Source organism: Cnephaeus nilssonii (genome assembly GCF_951640355.1).
Source record: "Cnephaeus nilssonii genome assembly, chromosome: 4".
NCBI classification, from domain to species: Eukaryota; Metazoa; Chordata; class Mammalia; order Chiroptera; family Vespertilionidae; genus Cnephaeus; species Cnephaeus nilssonii.
The window spans coordinates 70,390,896-70,404,113 of record NC_137075.1 but is presented as its reverse complement, the minus strand read 5'-3'; the positions used below and the strand labels follow the sequence as shown (position 1 = coordinate 70,404,113).

The following is a 13,218-nucleotide window of genomic DNA, read 5'->3' as shown; positions in this document are numbered from 1 at the left end:
GCAGAAGTTGAACTTCACACCCTTTAGGCCTCATTTAGACAATGAAGAGGCTGAACCCCTCCCCGCCACCTCCCATTGGCAATGGCTGGGGCAAGAACCCTTCTTAATTCCGGCTCAGAGAGCAGAAGGAGCTACACCTGTACCCTAGGAAATCCCCACTTTGGTTCCAGGGGCCCAGTTCCTAATCCGCCCCCCCCCCCCCGGCCCCCCACACACACACCATCTCCCTCACTCCATCTCCCCACCCATGTAAACAAAATCTGAGATGAGTTTAAAATGGTACCTCCCTGCTCTGAGAAGGCAGGGGGCAGGGGGCCTCCCATGACTGCATGGGGATGTGCTTTAATTTTTACTTTGGTCCCAGAACAAGAAATAGACAGCATTGACTCCCAGGGCTCTGGCTGGTAAATGCCATCCTTATCTGCAAGGCTGAGAAAACTTCCCCACCTCTTCCTCCTCAACCACTGAGAGAGAAATGACGGCCCCAGAGAGAGACAGGACATGGCACAGGACCTAGGAGGCTAGGGGCTGCTCCTGCCCCTGACACTGGCACACTCACAGATTTTGGGGGGTGTTGTGGGACTGGGGAGCAGTAGAACCCCAGCTCCACCAGAACAAGGAAGGCACTGGGGAGTACAAGGGTGGAGAAGGAGGTGTGAGACAGGGACAGGGACCCCCGCACCCCCATATACACAAGCACAGGTTTTCCATTGCTAAGGCACTGAGAACAAATCCAGAGAACTCAGTGAAGGAGGGGGAGCCTCTGTGTCCCTCCCACAGAGTCGTAACCTAGGGGAGCAGGTGTGATTCCTGCCCTTGTTGTAAGAGGCAACCTGGGTTAAGAGTGGCAGGAAACCTGGAGGTGGAAGAAGCCCAATTGTGCTTAAGAAGTTGGGGGACAAGAAGAGGAGGCCATACAATGAGGCAAAGGAGTTCAGAGGTGGGCACTGGTCGGCCCGGGTTGAAGGGACACTAGGGCGAAACAGGGACATGCTGGACTCACACAGATTGGCCCCATATCTTGAGCTGACATCTCATTTCTTTGGGGGAGGTGGTGGGGCAGGGGCAGGAGGGGAGAGGAGGCAGAGGCGGAAGCACGTAGAACAGAATGGGAAGGGATTGGCTAGCCTTGGCCCAAAAGCAGCACAGCAGGCCCAGGGAAAGGGCGGGGGCAGGAAGCAGCCAGTCTCCCTCTGTCCCTCCGGGTCCCCTTGATGGCGTCCAGACATCCAAGTGGTCACTTCCCAACGTCTTCAGAGGGCAGGAAGGAGGGAGGGGGCAGCCCTGGCTAAAGAGAAAACACGGCAGGGGAGAGGTCATCACCACGGAGACCTTTGGGGGAGAGAGGGCAGAGCATTATGATAGAGGATGAAATGCAAGGATCTGGTGGCCAACATAACATGGCTTCCCAGCTTCTCTCTTCCTGAGGGTCTCCCAGCCCCACATCCTAGTTCTCCTTCTCTGGCCCAGGCACCAGGAGGACTTGGCCCACGTTCTTCTTCTCCTGCATCTGCCTCATGGCATCCACCCCCTTCTCGAAGGGCCACACAGAGTCCAAGTGAGGTTTGATGTGGCCCTGATTGTACAGAGCCAGGAGGTGGGTCACCACACCCCAGACCAGCTCCACCTCATCATCCAGGTGGCCCAGGTGGAAGCCACACACAGCCCGGTGGGCCGGCAGCAGCTGCAGAGCTGTCGCGCTGCGCTGATTCCACCATGTACGTGCCTGGGCCATCAGGTTCCGCTTGGGGCCTGTAAGCAGGTTGGCCATTCCGTAGGGGATCAGTTTGCCCATGGGTCTGAGGAGGTTGTAGCCCTTAGCAGTATCGGACCCACCCAGAGGGTCCATGACGATGTCCACGCCTTGTGGGGAGATCTTCTTGATCAGTCGTGTGGTAGTTGATGGGATGTGTGACCCCGTTCTCCTTCGGTATCTCATGCTTGCTGGCTGAGGCCGTTCCGAACACTGTCACATTCTTTACTGTTCGGCACAGCTGCCAGGCGGCTGTACCCACACCCCCTGCAGCCATGGGTACCAAGACGCTGTGGCCAGGCCGTAGGTTGCCAAAGTCAAAGAGGACCATGTATGCTGTGATGTAATTAACCAGCAAGGCAGCGGCTTCCTCAAAGGTCAGGGACTCAGGCATCAGAAAGGTCTGGGCTAAGGGCACAGTCACCTCCTCCTGCCACATGCCCGAGCGGATCAACACATCACCCGATCCCCTACTTTGCGGTCCTTGACTCCCTCACCCACTGCTACCACGACTCCTGCACCCTCCATGCCCGGAGTGTAGGGCAGCGGTGGCGACCGGTCGTAGATCCCCTGCAGGGCCATAATGTCCGCGAAGTTCAGCCCACAGGCCTGGATGCCCAGTGTCAGCTGGCCGGGGAGCTGCAAAGAGACATCTTCTGTCTTCTACGGGCCCTGCCTCGGCCCGCCGCCACCACGGTGGCCACCTCGGCTACCTCTCTCTCCGCGGACATGGCTGGGACTCTGTTTTATTCACACATTATTTGATCTAGCTTTTCTCAGCATAGTCCTGGATTTTTATTTCACCTCTCTGTTCACTCAATGATTTTCTTCAGATTCTTCCCAGACGTTCATCCTCATCCCCAAACCTAAGAGGCCCATTTTCTTGGTGCCCTCAAATGAACTATTATTATTACTATTAATTATATTGGAGAGAGAGGCGGAGACATTATCTGGTTCAAATGTTTATGGGATTCCCTTGAAATTAAATACAGATAAATGTCTTCCTACTAGAGAGGAATCTGGGCTGAATGAAGGGTAATCCACAGGCATGCCCCTTGAACTAGTGGATCAAGCGTAGACAGTGTTACCCACATTGGTATACATGGTGTAGGAAGGCTGGGAAGGACTTTGATGTAGTGTCTACAGAGTGAATTAAACTCACAGGAGGGTTGTTGGTCTGAGCAGTGAGACACTGTGATTTCTGTGTCTGATAAGCCTCATCTGTACTTTTTTTTTGTACTTTGCAAAAAACATTATGTTGATAGCAACTGATGTGACTCAAATTTTTACAATTATGGCTCTCTCTGGGGATTTAAAATACAAACTAATGTTATAGCTTACCTCATCTATTTCGTTATCTCAGTATTTTTCAAACTTCACTTTTCACAGCTGTAAAGACTTACAAGTCTGATTGTGTTCTTGTTATGACAGGATGTAAATTAACTCAAGGTTTATGACAACAAAAATACGAAGAAAAGTATGTTAAAAGTAATAAACTTGTTATGGCAGAGAGTAAAGGAGAAATGCTGATCGTTGCCTTAAGGATTGATCAATTGAGATGTTCTGCCCTAGAAAGCACCCAGTTAGGGAGGCGTGACTATGGCCTGTTCCAATCACGCCTGCTGATGTGGCTAGGCCAGAATTCGTTATGGAATGGTTTAGCTGTGGGGCAGAGTCTGGCTAACTGCCCATCAAATTTATTTCCTCCTCTTGAGCAGTTATATAAACTACATTTCCTCGCCCCCCGCTTGCAGTCATGTGTCAACACATAGCTCAGTTCTAGCCTCCCGCATGCTCTCTTCCATACCCACTTCCCATCTGCTAGATCAGTGTAGAGGACTTTGAGGTCCTAAGAAAGAAGGAACCAATATATGGAAGGATCCTGTGTCCCAGAATGACCATGTAGAAAGTTTGAAACACATTTTGGGTGTTATTGGAGAAAAGCACACACACCACTACTGTCTAAGTTGATGGGAATTTAGGATTTATCTGTTATAGTAACTGGCCTTAACCTAATGAATATGTCAGCTTACATTTCATAAAGTCATCTCCACTGCAATAGAGGCTGGGAAATATTGTCATTTAGGTGGACACATTATCACTTGGAATAAAATTGGAGTTGTGTTGGTAAGAAGGGGAGAATGGGATATGTGCTGGTCAACCAGCAGTCTCTCTTCCATAGCCTGTACTAGTTCAGATATTGAAAAATGATCAAGGAAAATGAGAGCTGAGAAAAGATCACTGAATTTGGTAACTAGGAAGTCACTGGTGACCTTTGAGAGCCCAGAACAGAGCAATTATCAGATTGCAGAAGATGAAGGCGTGCATGGGGCATGAGTCATTGGAGCCAGCAGTTAGTTTGGTTGCAAAAAGAAAAAAGAAAGAAAGAAAGAAATTAAAAACTTGAGAGACAGAGAGGCAAAACAAAGACTTTTTCAAACTGGCAAGAAATTATTCATAAGTTGAGAGGTGAAAAGAAAAAACAGTGGAAACAGAGAGAGTAAAAGTGCTGGAGAAGGAGAATGGTTGAGGAAGGAAGACTCGAAGATCTTGGGATGAGACATAATGATGAAGAAGAAATAAGCCATAGATAGAAAAGAAGGATCTTCCATGACAGGAGTTAAGAACCTGAAGGTATTGTAGATAGAGACAGGTCAGGTACATGATAGAGCTGACTCTAAATAGCCCCATTGGTGTTCACTAGAGATAGAGCTGTAAACATGAAAGAAATGCTTCCTGCATTCATATAAAGGGGAGATATAGTCATTTGAACAAAAAAATAAAATTAAACAAGAAGAGTGAAGTGATGAATTTATCTTGAAAGTAAGGGATGTCTGCAGCATGAGGACTTTGGAGGAGAAAGTAGTGACCAATGGGGGGAAGGCCCCGAGGCGCCACTAGGAGATGCTAGGATGGTAGTAGTGGGTGCTGGTGATGGCGATGTGGTGATGGTGGTTTCCAAGCAACAGTAAAAGGACAGCTGAAGTTTGCATGAATGCATAGTGGGTCCCTTAGCATAGTTCTTTACTTTCTCAGCATCCATACTCTTGGCCCCAAGCAGAAATGGAAAGAAAACACCATTTCTAGGCAAAAATGAAAGAAAATACTTGGGTCAATCCAGGAAGTATTCTGTCTATAATGTTAAATGTAGTAAATATTAAAATAATGGCCCAAATAAGTGAACATTCAATGCAATAGACTATTTAAAAGCCACCAGTGTTATTATTTTTATTAGTTAAAGAGAAAGAAAAACACGAATAGGGATAAACTACTAGTGTTTTGGTATTTAGTGAACATTAAATTTTATTGTATGTGAGTTAATTTGAGCACAAATTGAATGTACATTAAGAATTCTTAACTATTGAGCTTGGTTTGGAAAAAGTTAATGATTTTCAATTGATTCCCATTAATTACTGTGTTAGAGACTAAATGCTCACCAGTTTCCTCTTTTTCCTAGCACACAGCTAGATGACATTTCTCAGACTCCCTGAAGTCTTTTTACTATATGGCATATAGTGATGTAGGCCCTCAGAACCCAATAGAACCTTCAAGGCAATGGCTAATTTCATATTAATATTTCGAGTAGATGTTCTTTATAGATCTTGCATACCATCTTTGCAAAGTTTATTAGCAGTAAATGTAGTAAAACCTCAATAGAGACTTATTTGTTAAATTTGTACTTTGGGCCATCAAAATACTAGATCTGTGGTTTAAAATGAGGGCATTGTAAAAAGAAAGCAATACAACACATAATGATGATGATTCCCTGTTGTGGCTTTTCAAAGGTGTTCTTTGCAATTTGCACAAAGGGATGTATATGGGCTAGAAGTTGCTTCTTTTCAACTCTTCCTATTACTGCTGTTTTCAGAGAAAATGGGAATGAAAATGGGTAGGTCTCTTATGGAAACCTCACTTATGGCGATGGCTTTTCAAAAGAAAAAGCCATTTTCATTCTCATTTTCTCTGAAAATAGCAGTAATAGGAAGAGTTGAAAAGAAGCAACTTCTAGCCCATATACATCCCTTTGTGCAAATTGCAAAGAACACCTTTGAAAATATTTTGAGTAGATGTTCTTTATAGATCTTGTAGTTTTGAAATTTCAAGAAGCTTATGAGGCAAAGTAACTGAAAAGAGCAGGGCCAGTCCATTAACAAAAACATGATAAAGTGGCATTATGATGCAGTAAGTGTACATCCTATATAATAAAAGGCTAATATGCAAATTGTCCCCTTGACCGGGAGTTTGGCCAGGGGGTGGGGCTGGCCTGCCAACCCCCCCACAGTCCCTCCCCCTGGTTGGCCCGCCCTGATCACCCTGATCGCCCTGATTGCCCTGATTGCCCTGATTGGGGTGGGCCGGCGACCCCATCTGTGCACAAATTTGTTTAGTTTAATAATAATTTTGTAAAAATAAAAACTTTAAACAAAAACATGAGCTGTTTAGATGTCTAATTCAGAGCAGGTCTGAGTGGCAAGCATCAAGACAAAGAGGCCAGAGAGAGACTAGATGCTATTTAACAGCGATTCAGGCAGGCTTTCTCCCAATCCCACACACATGTTCAGTGAACATTTATAAGCCTTCTTGGTTCAAGATGGGAGCAGAGAGTAGAAGACCTAGAAAATAATCAGAACCTCCACGAAGGCTGGAATTCAGGCTGCCTCATCTAATGTAGTCCTTTAATCCTGACCCACAATAGACATAAACTTGTTTAACATACTTCTTTATTTACTTAAATCACTTTATTTATAGACATTTGGGATGAAAAACAATACAAATGTTACTTAAAATACCTAGTGAGGGTTTTTTAAAAATGTGTTTTTTATTGTTGATAGTATTACAGGTATCTCCCATTTCCCCCCTTTACACTTAGGAAGTTTTGACTAAAAGAAACACAATGTGATTTGACTAAAATGCTTTTGCTATTACATAATATTTTTCTGTGAATTTTGCTATTACATAATATTTTTAGTGTAAATGTTATGAAACAAAAAGATAAAGGCACTAAGCCTATACTATACTCCCCCGCTGTTCATTTTCAGCAGACATTTATAGTTACTGCCAAACATGTGTATTTGCACATTTATTAAAGTTCACACCAGCTTTAAGTAATTTATGACTTTCCGATTAGATATTGGAAATATGAAAGAAAGAAACCTGTGAAAAGAGTTTATCTCATGCTTTCTCGTTCTTCCTTCATGTATGTGTCTCTGCCCCGCTGAAAGCCTTGTTCTCTGCCTGCTCCATTCGTCTGGATATTCCCAGCTGACGAATGTCACCGTGGGTAGGAAGGTGTGTGCTATGTGCTCCACATGAGGCCTCTGCCCTTCTTCCCATTCCCAGTTGAAATCAGGCCTCTTCTCTTCCTCCCCATTCCTGGCTGTGGCTGTGCATACTTGTTTAACATACTTCTTTATTTACTTAAATCACTTTATTTATAGACATTTGGGATGAAAAACAATACAAATGTTTCATGTCAGAGGCCAGAGCCAATGCATCTGGCCTCTGACATGAAAAAGGAAAAGCTCTAAGACCAGCGAGTGTGACCCTCCAGCTGTTGTATCTAAAAGCAGAGTTTAGAGCATAAGCTATATCCTTAATCCTTTGGGGCCCAAGAGTTTAGAAATTCAGAACCCACCCTTTACCCCTGACCAGCTTTTTTCCCTCAGAGCTACAAGCTCTAACATGAGTTTCAGAATCCTGTTAGAACCTCAAAGCCAGGCCTTACTTTCTGTTTTCTGACTCTTACTGTTACATCCCTTCCCCAAGGCAAAAATAAAACCTTTTCTGTTTGTTCTGGGGGGCGACCAAAAGGTACAAGACTTCAGAAGAGTGTCTCATCCCGTTAGGTATCATCACAACCCAACGTATTTTCACAACTAACACCCTTCATAATCTGGCCAAGCCCACTTTTTTTTTTTAAGCCTTATTACTTGTTCCCTTCCTTCCCTCACCTGATATGCCCACCCTGGCTGGCCTGCCCACTCACCATTTATCCTGTGGTCCAGCTACATTGAACAACTTTTCTTTCTTTTAAAAAAAAAATTAAATTTTTTTTATTTTTAATTGCAATTGACATATGATATTATATTAGTTTCAGGTGCACAATATCATGATTAGACATTTATATAACTTATGAAGTGATCACCCGGATAAAGGGACAGCTTTTAATTTCTTGAATATGCTGTGCACTTTCACGCCTGCATCCTTTGCTCATGCGTCTCTGCCTACAATGTTCTCCCGCCCGTTCACTCCCTCCACTGCTGAAAGCTTGCTTATTCTCTAAGGCTCAGTTCATACAGTACTTCCTTGGGAAGCCTTCTGGCCTATGTCCCAACCTCCTGAGTCCTTTCTATATGCTTTGCCAGCATGTACTTCCTACTGTTAAAAAAAAAAAAAGTCAACTGTGGGCCTCCCCACTAGAGAAATGAAACTTGGAATCTGTAGTGCCTAGTATAGTAGGGAGCATTCTATACATAGTGAACACTTACTAAATAAATTAAGGAATGAATGGGAAAAAAAGTGGGCAAGTCTGGAGGAGGAGCAAATTTGGATAAGGGAAAGGCAATCATGAATTTGATTTTAGATATACCAAATTTGACCATACCAGTGGGACATTCCGGTGAAGATTCTCCATCATCTAAGTTATCCCTGACATCCTGGATTCCCAGTGCTGCTACACATGTCTTGTAATGATGTTAATTAGACCCATTCTAGGTTGGGACTATATCAGTTAGATTGTGAAAGGAAAGAGATACTACATTTAAGTGGGGACATTGAAGAGGGTCAATGGACTATTTATAAAGATGTTAAGGGAAAATAACAGGGATATTGAAGCACCCAGAGACAAGCAACACCTTTGTTAGTCCTGAGAGGGCAAGGGAGTTTAGGAATTGAGTAAAAAACAAAAGGTCACATATTGAGTCCATGCCCATTCACAGAAGCTCAGGAAATAACTGAGAGAGAATTTTAATTTGGTTCCATAGGAAAGGAGAAGGGAAGAGAGATAGATATTGAGACAGATCTTGTACACAGGGAATCCTCACTAAATATGAGTGAGCAACTAATAAGTGAATTTGTTAGGGTAAAACCTTATTGCTTCAAGATCCCCATATCCAGCAAGAGTATATTGAATGTGAAAAATCCACCCATGTCGCTTTGATAGTGTGCACTTTTCATTCAGCTAATATTTGTCATCAATTCATATTTTTTTCCACCATGTAATCTCTTTTCCTATTTTTTTTAATTTTTATTTTTTCGAGGTTGCCCTAGTTTTCTCCCTCCTTCTCTTGCCATCCCTTCTCAGTTTCTCTTCCTCAGTATCCTTTTTTGGAGCGTGTCTCTTCTCATTTTATATTCTTTCTACCTGATCTACCCATGGTTTCATATGCTGGTAATTCTCAAATATGCCATTTCCAAGCTCTAGACGCCCATATACAACCAACTACTTGAAATATTTACACCTCACTTATCCCTCACTGAGTTGAACTCATTGACTTCTGCCACCCAGCATGAGACTGAGATACATGGACCTTTTACTTATTTATTTGCCACTCACTCCACTTTTTCCATCTTTATTTAGAATAGAGGCAAGAGATTTTGAGAGGAAGGGTGGAGAATGAATTGTAACTCTTCCCAAAACCTTGCTTCTCTTTTGTTTTCCAAACCAAATCAGCTTGGTATTGTACTTAGGTATTTTATTCAGAATAACAAAACCTATGTGGCTCCATCCTTAGGATTCAATCAGGTGAGTTGCCACCTTTCTTTGAATGTTCCTTTGGGGGGTAATAGGAGTCTTATCCCCTCTCAAGTAGCTTATCAGAGTACTACATGCAGTAATCTCTTTCCCAGAAGTTCTGAGAACAGTTTTATCTATCTCTTTATATTTCCAGTGATGTTTGGGACTCCCAATAGATAAGTTCTCCAGGAAGCTACCCGCCTACTATGGCTCTGCCTTAACTTGAGGTCACTTTCCTGCAGAATTAGCAGCTAAGTAAATGGTAGCTCATCATATATTTTCCCCAAGCCAGAACACCAGATATTATCATTCTTAATCACCTAATCAGATTTGCTCCTTAATTTCTAATATTTGTGAACTTTCTTCTTTTATTTTTTAAATATATTTTTATTGATATCAGAGAGGGAGGGAGGGAGGGAGGGAGGGAGGGAGAGAGAGAGAGAGAGAGAGAGAGAGAGAGAGAGAGAGAGAGAGAGAAACATCAATGATGAGAGAGAATCATTGATTGCCTGCCTCCTGCACGCCCCCCACGGGGGATTGAGCCCGAAATCCAGGCATGTGCTCTTGACCGGAATTGAATCTGGGATCCTTCAGGCTGCAGGCCAACGCTCTATCCATTGAGCCAAACCGGCTAGGGCTGAACTTCCTTCTTTTAAATAATTTACCCACAGATTCTCTTGACTACTTCTGCGGAGAATGATGTCGTCTGTGCACAATGACAGCTTTGTTTCTTTCCTTTCCATCAGTATGCCTTCTTATATGTCCCTCAGACCTCCGGTAAAATGGTAAATGGAAATAGCAATGATAGACATCTTTGTCTTGTTTCCTTCCGAAAGGAAATGTTTCTAATGATTCATCATTAAGTATAATGTTTGCTCTAGGTTTTTGGTAAATACTCTCTATTAAATTAAGGAGTTCTGATGTATTTCTAGCCTGCTAAATTTTTTTTAAAATGTCATACATGCCTGTCATCTTTTATCAAATGTTTTTCTTGAGAGAATTATACTTTTTGACCCACATAAATTGGAAAGAATTTCCTCTTCTCTATTCACTTGGAAAAGTGTCCTAAATTTTTATTTTCTCATATTGCACTTGTCATTTTAGTAGCAAGCATTTACTTGCCTTATAACATGAGGTGAGAAATTTACCCCTGTTTTTTCCTCAGAGGGATAGTTTGTAAAATATTAAGATTACATGTCTCTTAACGGTTTGCTAGAACTCACTTATAAAACTGACTAGACGTAGGGTTTATTTTATTTTATTTTATTTTATTTTATTTTATTTTTAGAGGGTAGATTTTGATTTTTAAGTTCTTTAATAGCCATAGAACTAGTTAGGGTTTCTTCTTAAGTCTGCTTAGACTAGATTGTTTTTCTAGGAATTGTTCCCACATCTAAGTTTCTCTCTCTCTCTCTCTCTCTCTCTCTCTCTCTCTCTCTATATATATATATATATATATATATATATATATATATATATATATATATATAATTTACTTCTTTAACTGCTTAGTGTCAGGTCATAAAAGTAAGTGCACCTGAAATTGATACCAAATAATATTGAATGTAAACTATAATTGAAAAGTTAAATTAAAAAAAGATTTAAAAAAGACAAGTAAGGAACTGTCACAGATAGGAGGAGGCCAAGGAAAATAACTAAATGCAATGTGGGAGCCTGCCTGGGAACCTGGAACAGAAAAAGAACATTAGTGGGAAATCAGATGAGGTTGAAATCAGGTCTCCAGTTTAGTTAATAGTATTGGACCAATCAATGTTAACTTCTGTTTTGATCATTATACTATGGTTATGTAATATGAGGAGAAGCCATGTGAAGGGTGTATGGGAACTCTTTTATTTTGCAACTTTTCTGGAAGTCTAAACTTCGTTTACAGTAAAAGGTTGAAAAAATGATCATTCTCATGGCTGTGTAGAGAGTAGGTAGGGGATTAGGGCAGACTGTACACAAGGAAAGCAAGTAGAGTTCACAAAAGGTGGTTTGGAAGAATAAAGATGGTGGTAGTAACGATGAAAAGTAGTTTATTAATTTTCTGTACCTCTGTCTCATTTTTTGATTTCTAATATTGCTTATTTGTACCATCTCCCTTTTTAAATTGATAAAACTTGCTAAAGTTTTATTGATTTTATTAGTCTTTTCAGCAAACTAACTTTTAAAAATTCTTTTAATTTTTCTTTGTTTTCTATTGTGTTCATTTCTGTTCTTTCCTCAATAAATTTGCTGAATTCCCATCATATTTCAGGTACTATTTTGGGCACTTGAAATAAATCAGGGAACAGAACTGATCAAGATTCTTGTCATCAAACCCACCAAGTCTTAAAGCCAGATAAACCCATCAGCAGTCCATTGTAAGAGGAAAATGATACATCTGAGATCAAGCCCAAGTAGCACCAGAGGGCACAAGTAAGCAGTTTGAACAGGTAGTAATCCAGACCTCACATCACCTCCACAATTGAATCAGTGCCCTTGCCGCAGCTCACACTTAGGGCCATATGACCAGCTGAAGGAGGAGGCACAATCCCAAGTTTGGTTTACAGATGAATTGGCTTAGTATGTTGTGTAAGCTGAAAGTGAACAGTGGCTGCATTATACAGCCCCATTCAGGAGTGACCTTGGAAGAGAGAGGAAAATAAAAAAATCTTCCCAATGGGTGGAACTGTGAGAGGTGCACCTGATCATCTATTTCGCTTTGAAGAAGTGGCCTTCGGTGAGAATGCATATAGATTTCTGGGCAGTAGCCAATGGCCTGGTTGTCTGGACAGGAAATGTACTGGAAGATCCGATACACAGAAGTCTGGTGTAGAGGTTTATGGATGGATCTATGGGAGTGAGCATGAGTGCGATAATCTTTATGTCACGTGTAATGCCAATCAGAAAGCATTCACCATAAAAGAGGCTCTGAACCACCAAGTATACATGCTGTCTTGACCAGCTGACGTTAGGTTAGCCAGCCTTAGTCATCAGCCACCCCAATAACGGCGTGATGGGCACATGAAAGGAGAGGCCACGGTGATCAAGATGGAGGTTACTGGTAAGATCTAGCTACAGCTGCCTTGAATGTCTGACTTGTCAGCAATAGAGACCGATGCTGAACCCTGAAGATGGCATTATCCCTTGAGAAGACCAAACAGCCATCAAGTGACAGGTCTATTATATTAGGCTTCTTTCCTCCCGGAAGGACCAGCAATCGGTTTTTACAATGACAGATGCTTATTCTTGGCACGCCTTCCCTTCCCTTCCCTGCTCATAGAATGAGCCTCAGGCAATATCCTCATTGTAGGGGAGGGGGGCTTATTGAACTACAAACTAGAGCCACCATCAAAGTCCCTTGGTTTCCTTGTGTCCTGAGCCACGCAGGCAAGAAGAGGTGTCACTATCTTGGCAGAAGGCAGAGCTGCTGTTATACCAGGGGGCAGGAGAAATACCTGTGGGAATAGATGATCCACTTGGGAGTCTCTTGGGGCTACCTGGCCTCTTGTAACTGTAAATGGACACATGTAGCAACCCCAAACTGAGAAGTTACCTCAGAAATTAAGGTTCGGGTCATACCACCAGGGAAACCACCAAGACCTATTGAAGTGATAGCTGAAGGTGAAGAAAATTCAGAATAGATAATGAAGGAGGGAGATGATGAGTACCAGTTGCCCTGGTAGAAATTCCAACAATGCTCCTTTCTCTAAGTTTTCCTTTAAGACCAGAGGCCATGGGAACCACG

The 13,218-nt window shown here is 42.5% G+C and overlaps 1 protein-coding gene across 1 annotated transcript; it reads right to left on the bottom strand.

Annotated features, from left to right (window-relative positions):
- Positions 1 to 1,355: 1,355 nt before the first annotated feature.
- LOC307098286 (synaptic vesicle membrane protein VAT-1 homolog) lies at positions 1,356 to 2,857 on the bottom strand (the record flags this gene model as incomplete). The annotated part of the gene is given in 4 exon segments (XM_079768992.1): positions 1,356 to 1,883; positions 1,885 to 2,209; positions 2,212 to 2,392; positions 2,846 to 2,857. Coding segments are annotated over 4 exon segments (954 nt in total). The 3' UTR covers positions 1,356 to 1,447.
- Positions 2,858 to 13,218: the final 10,361 nt, after the last annotated feature.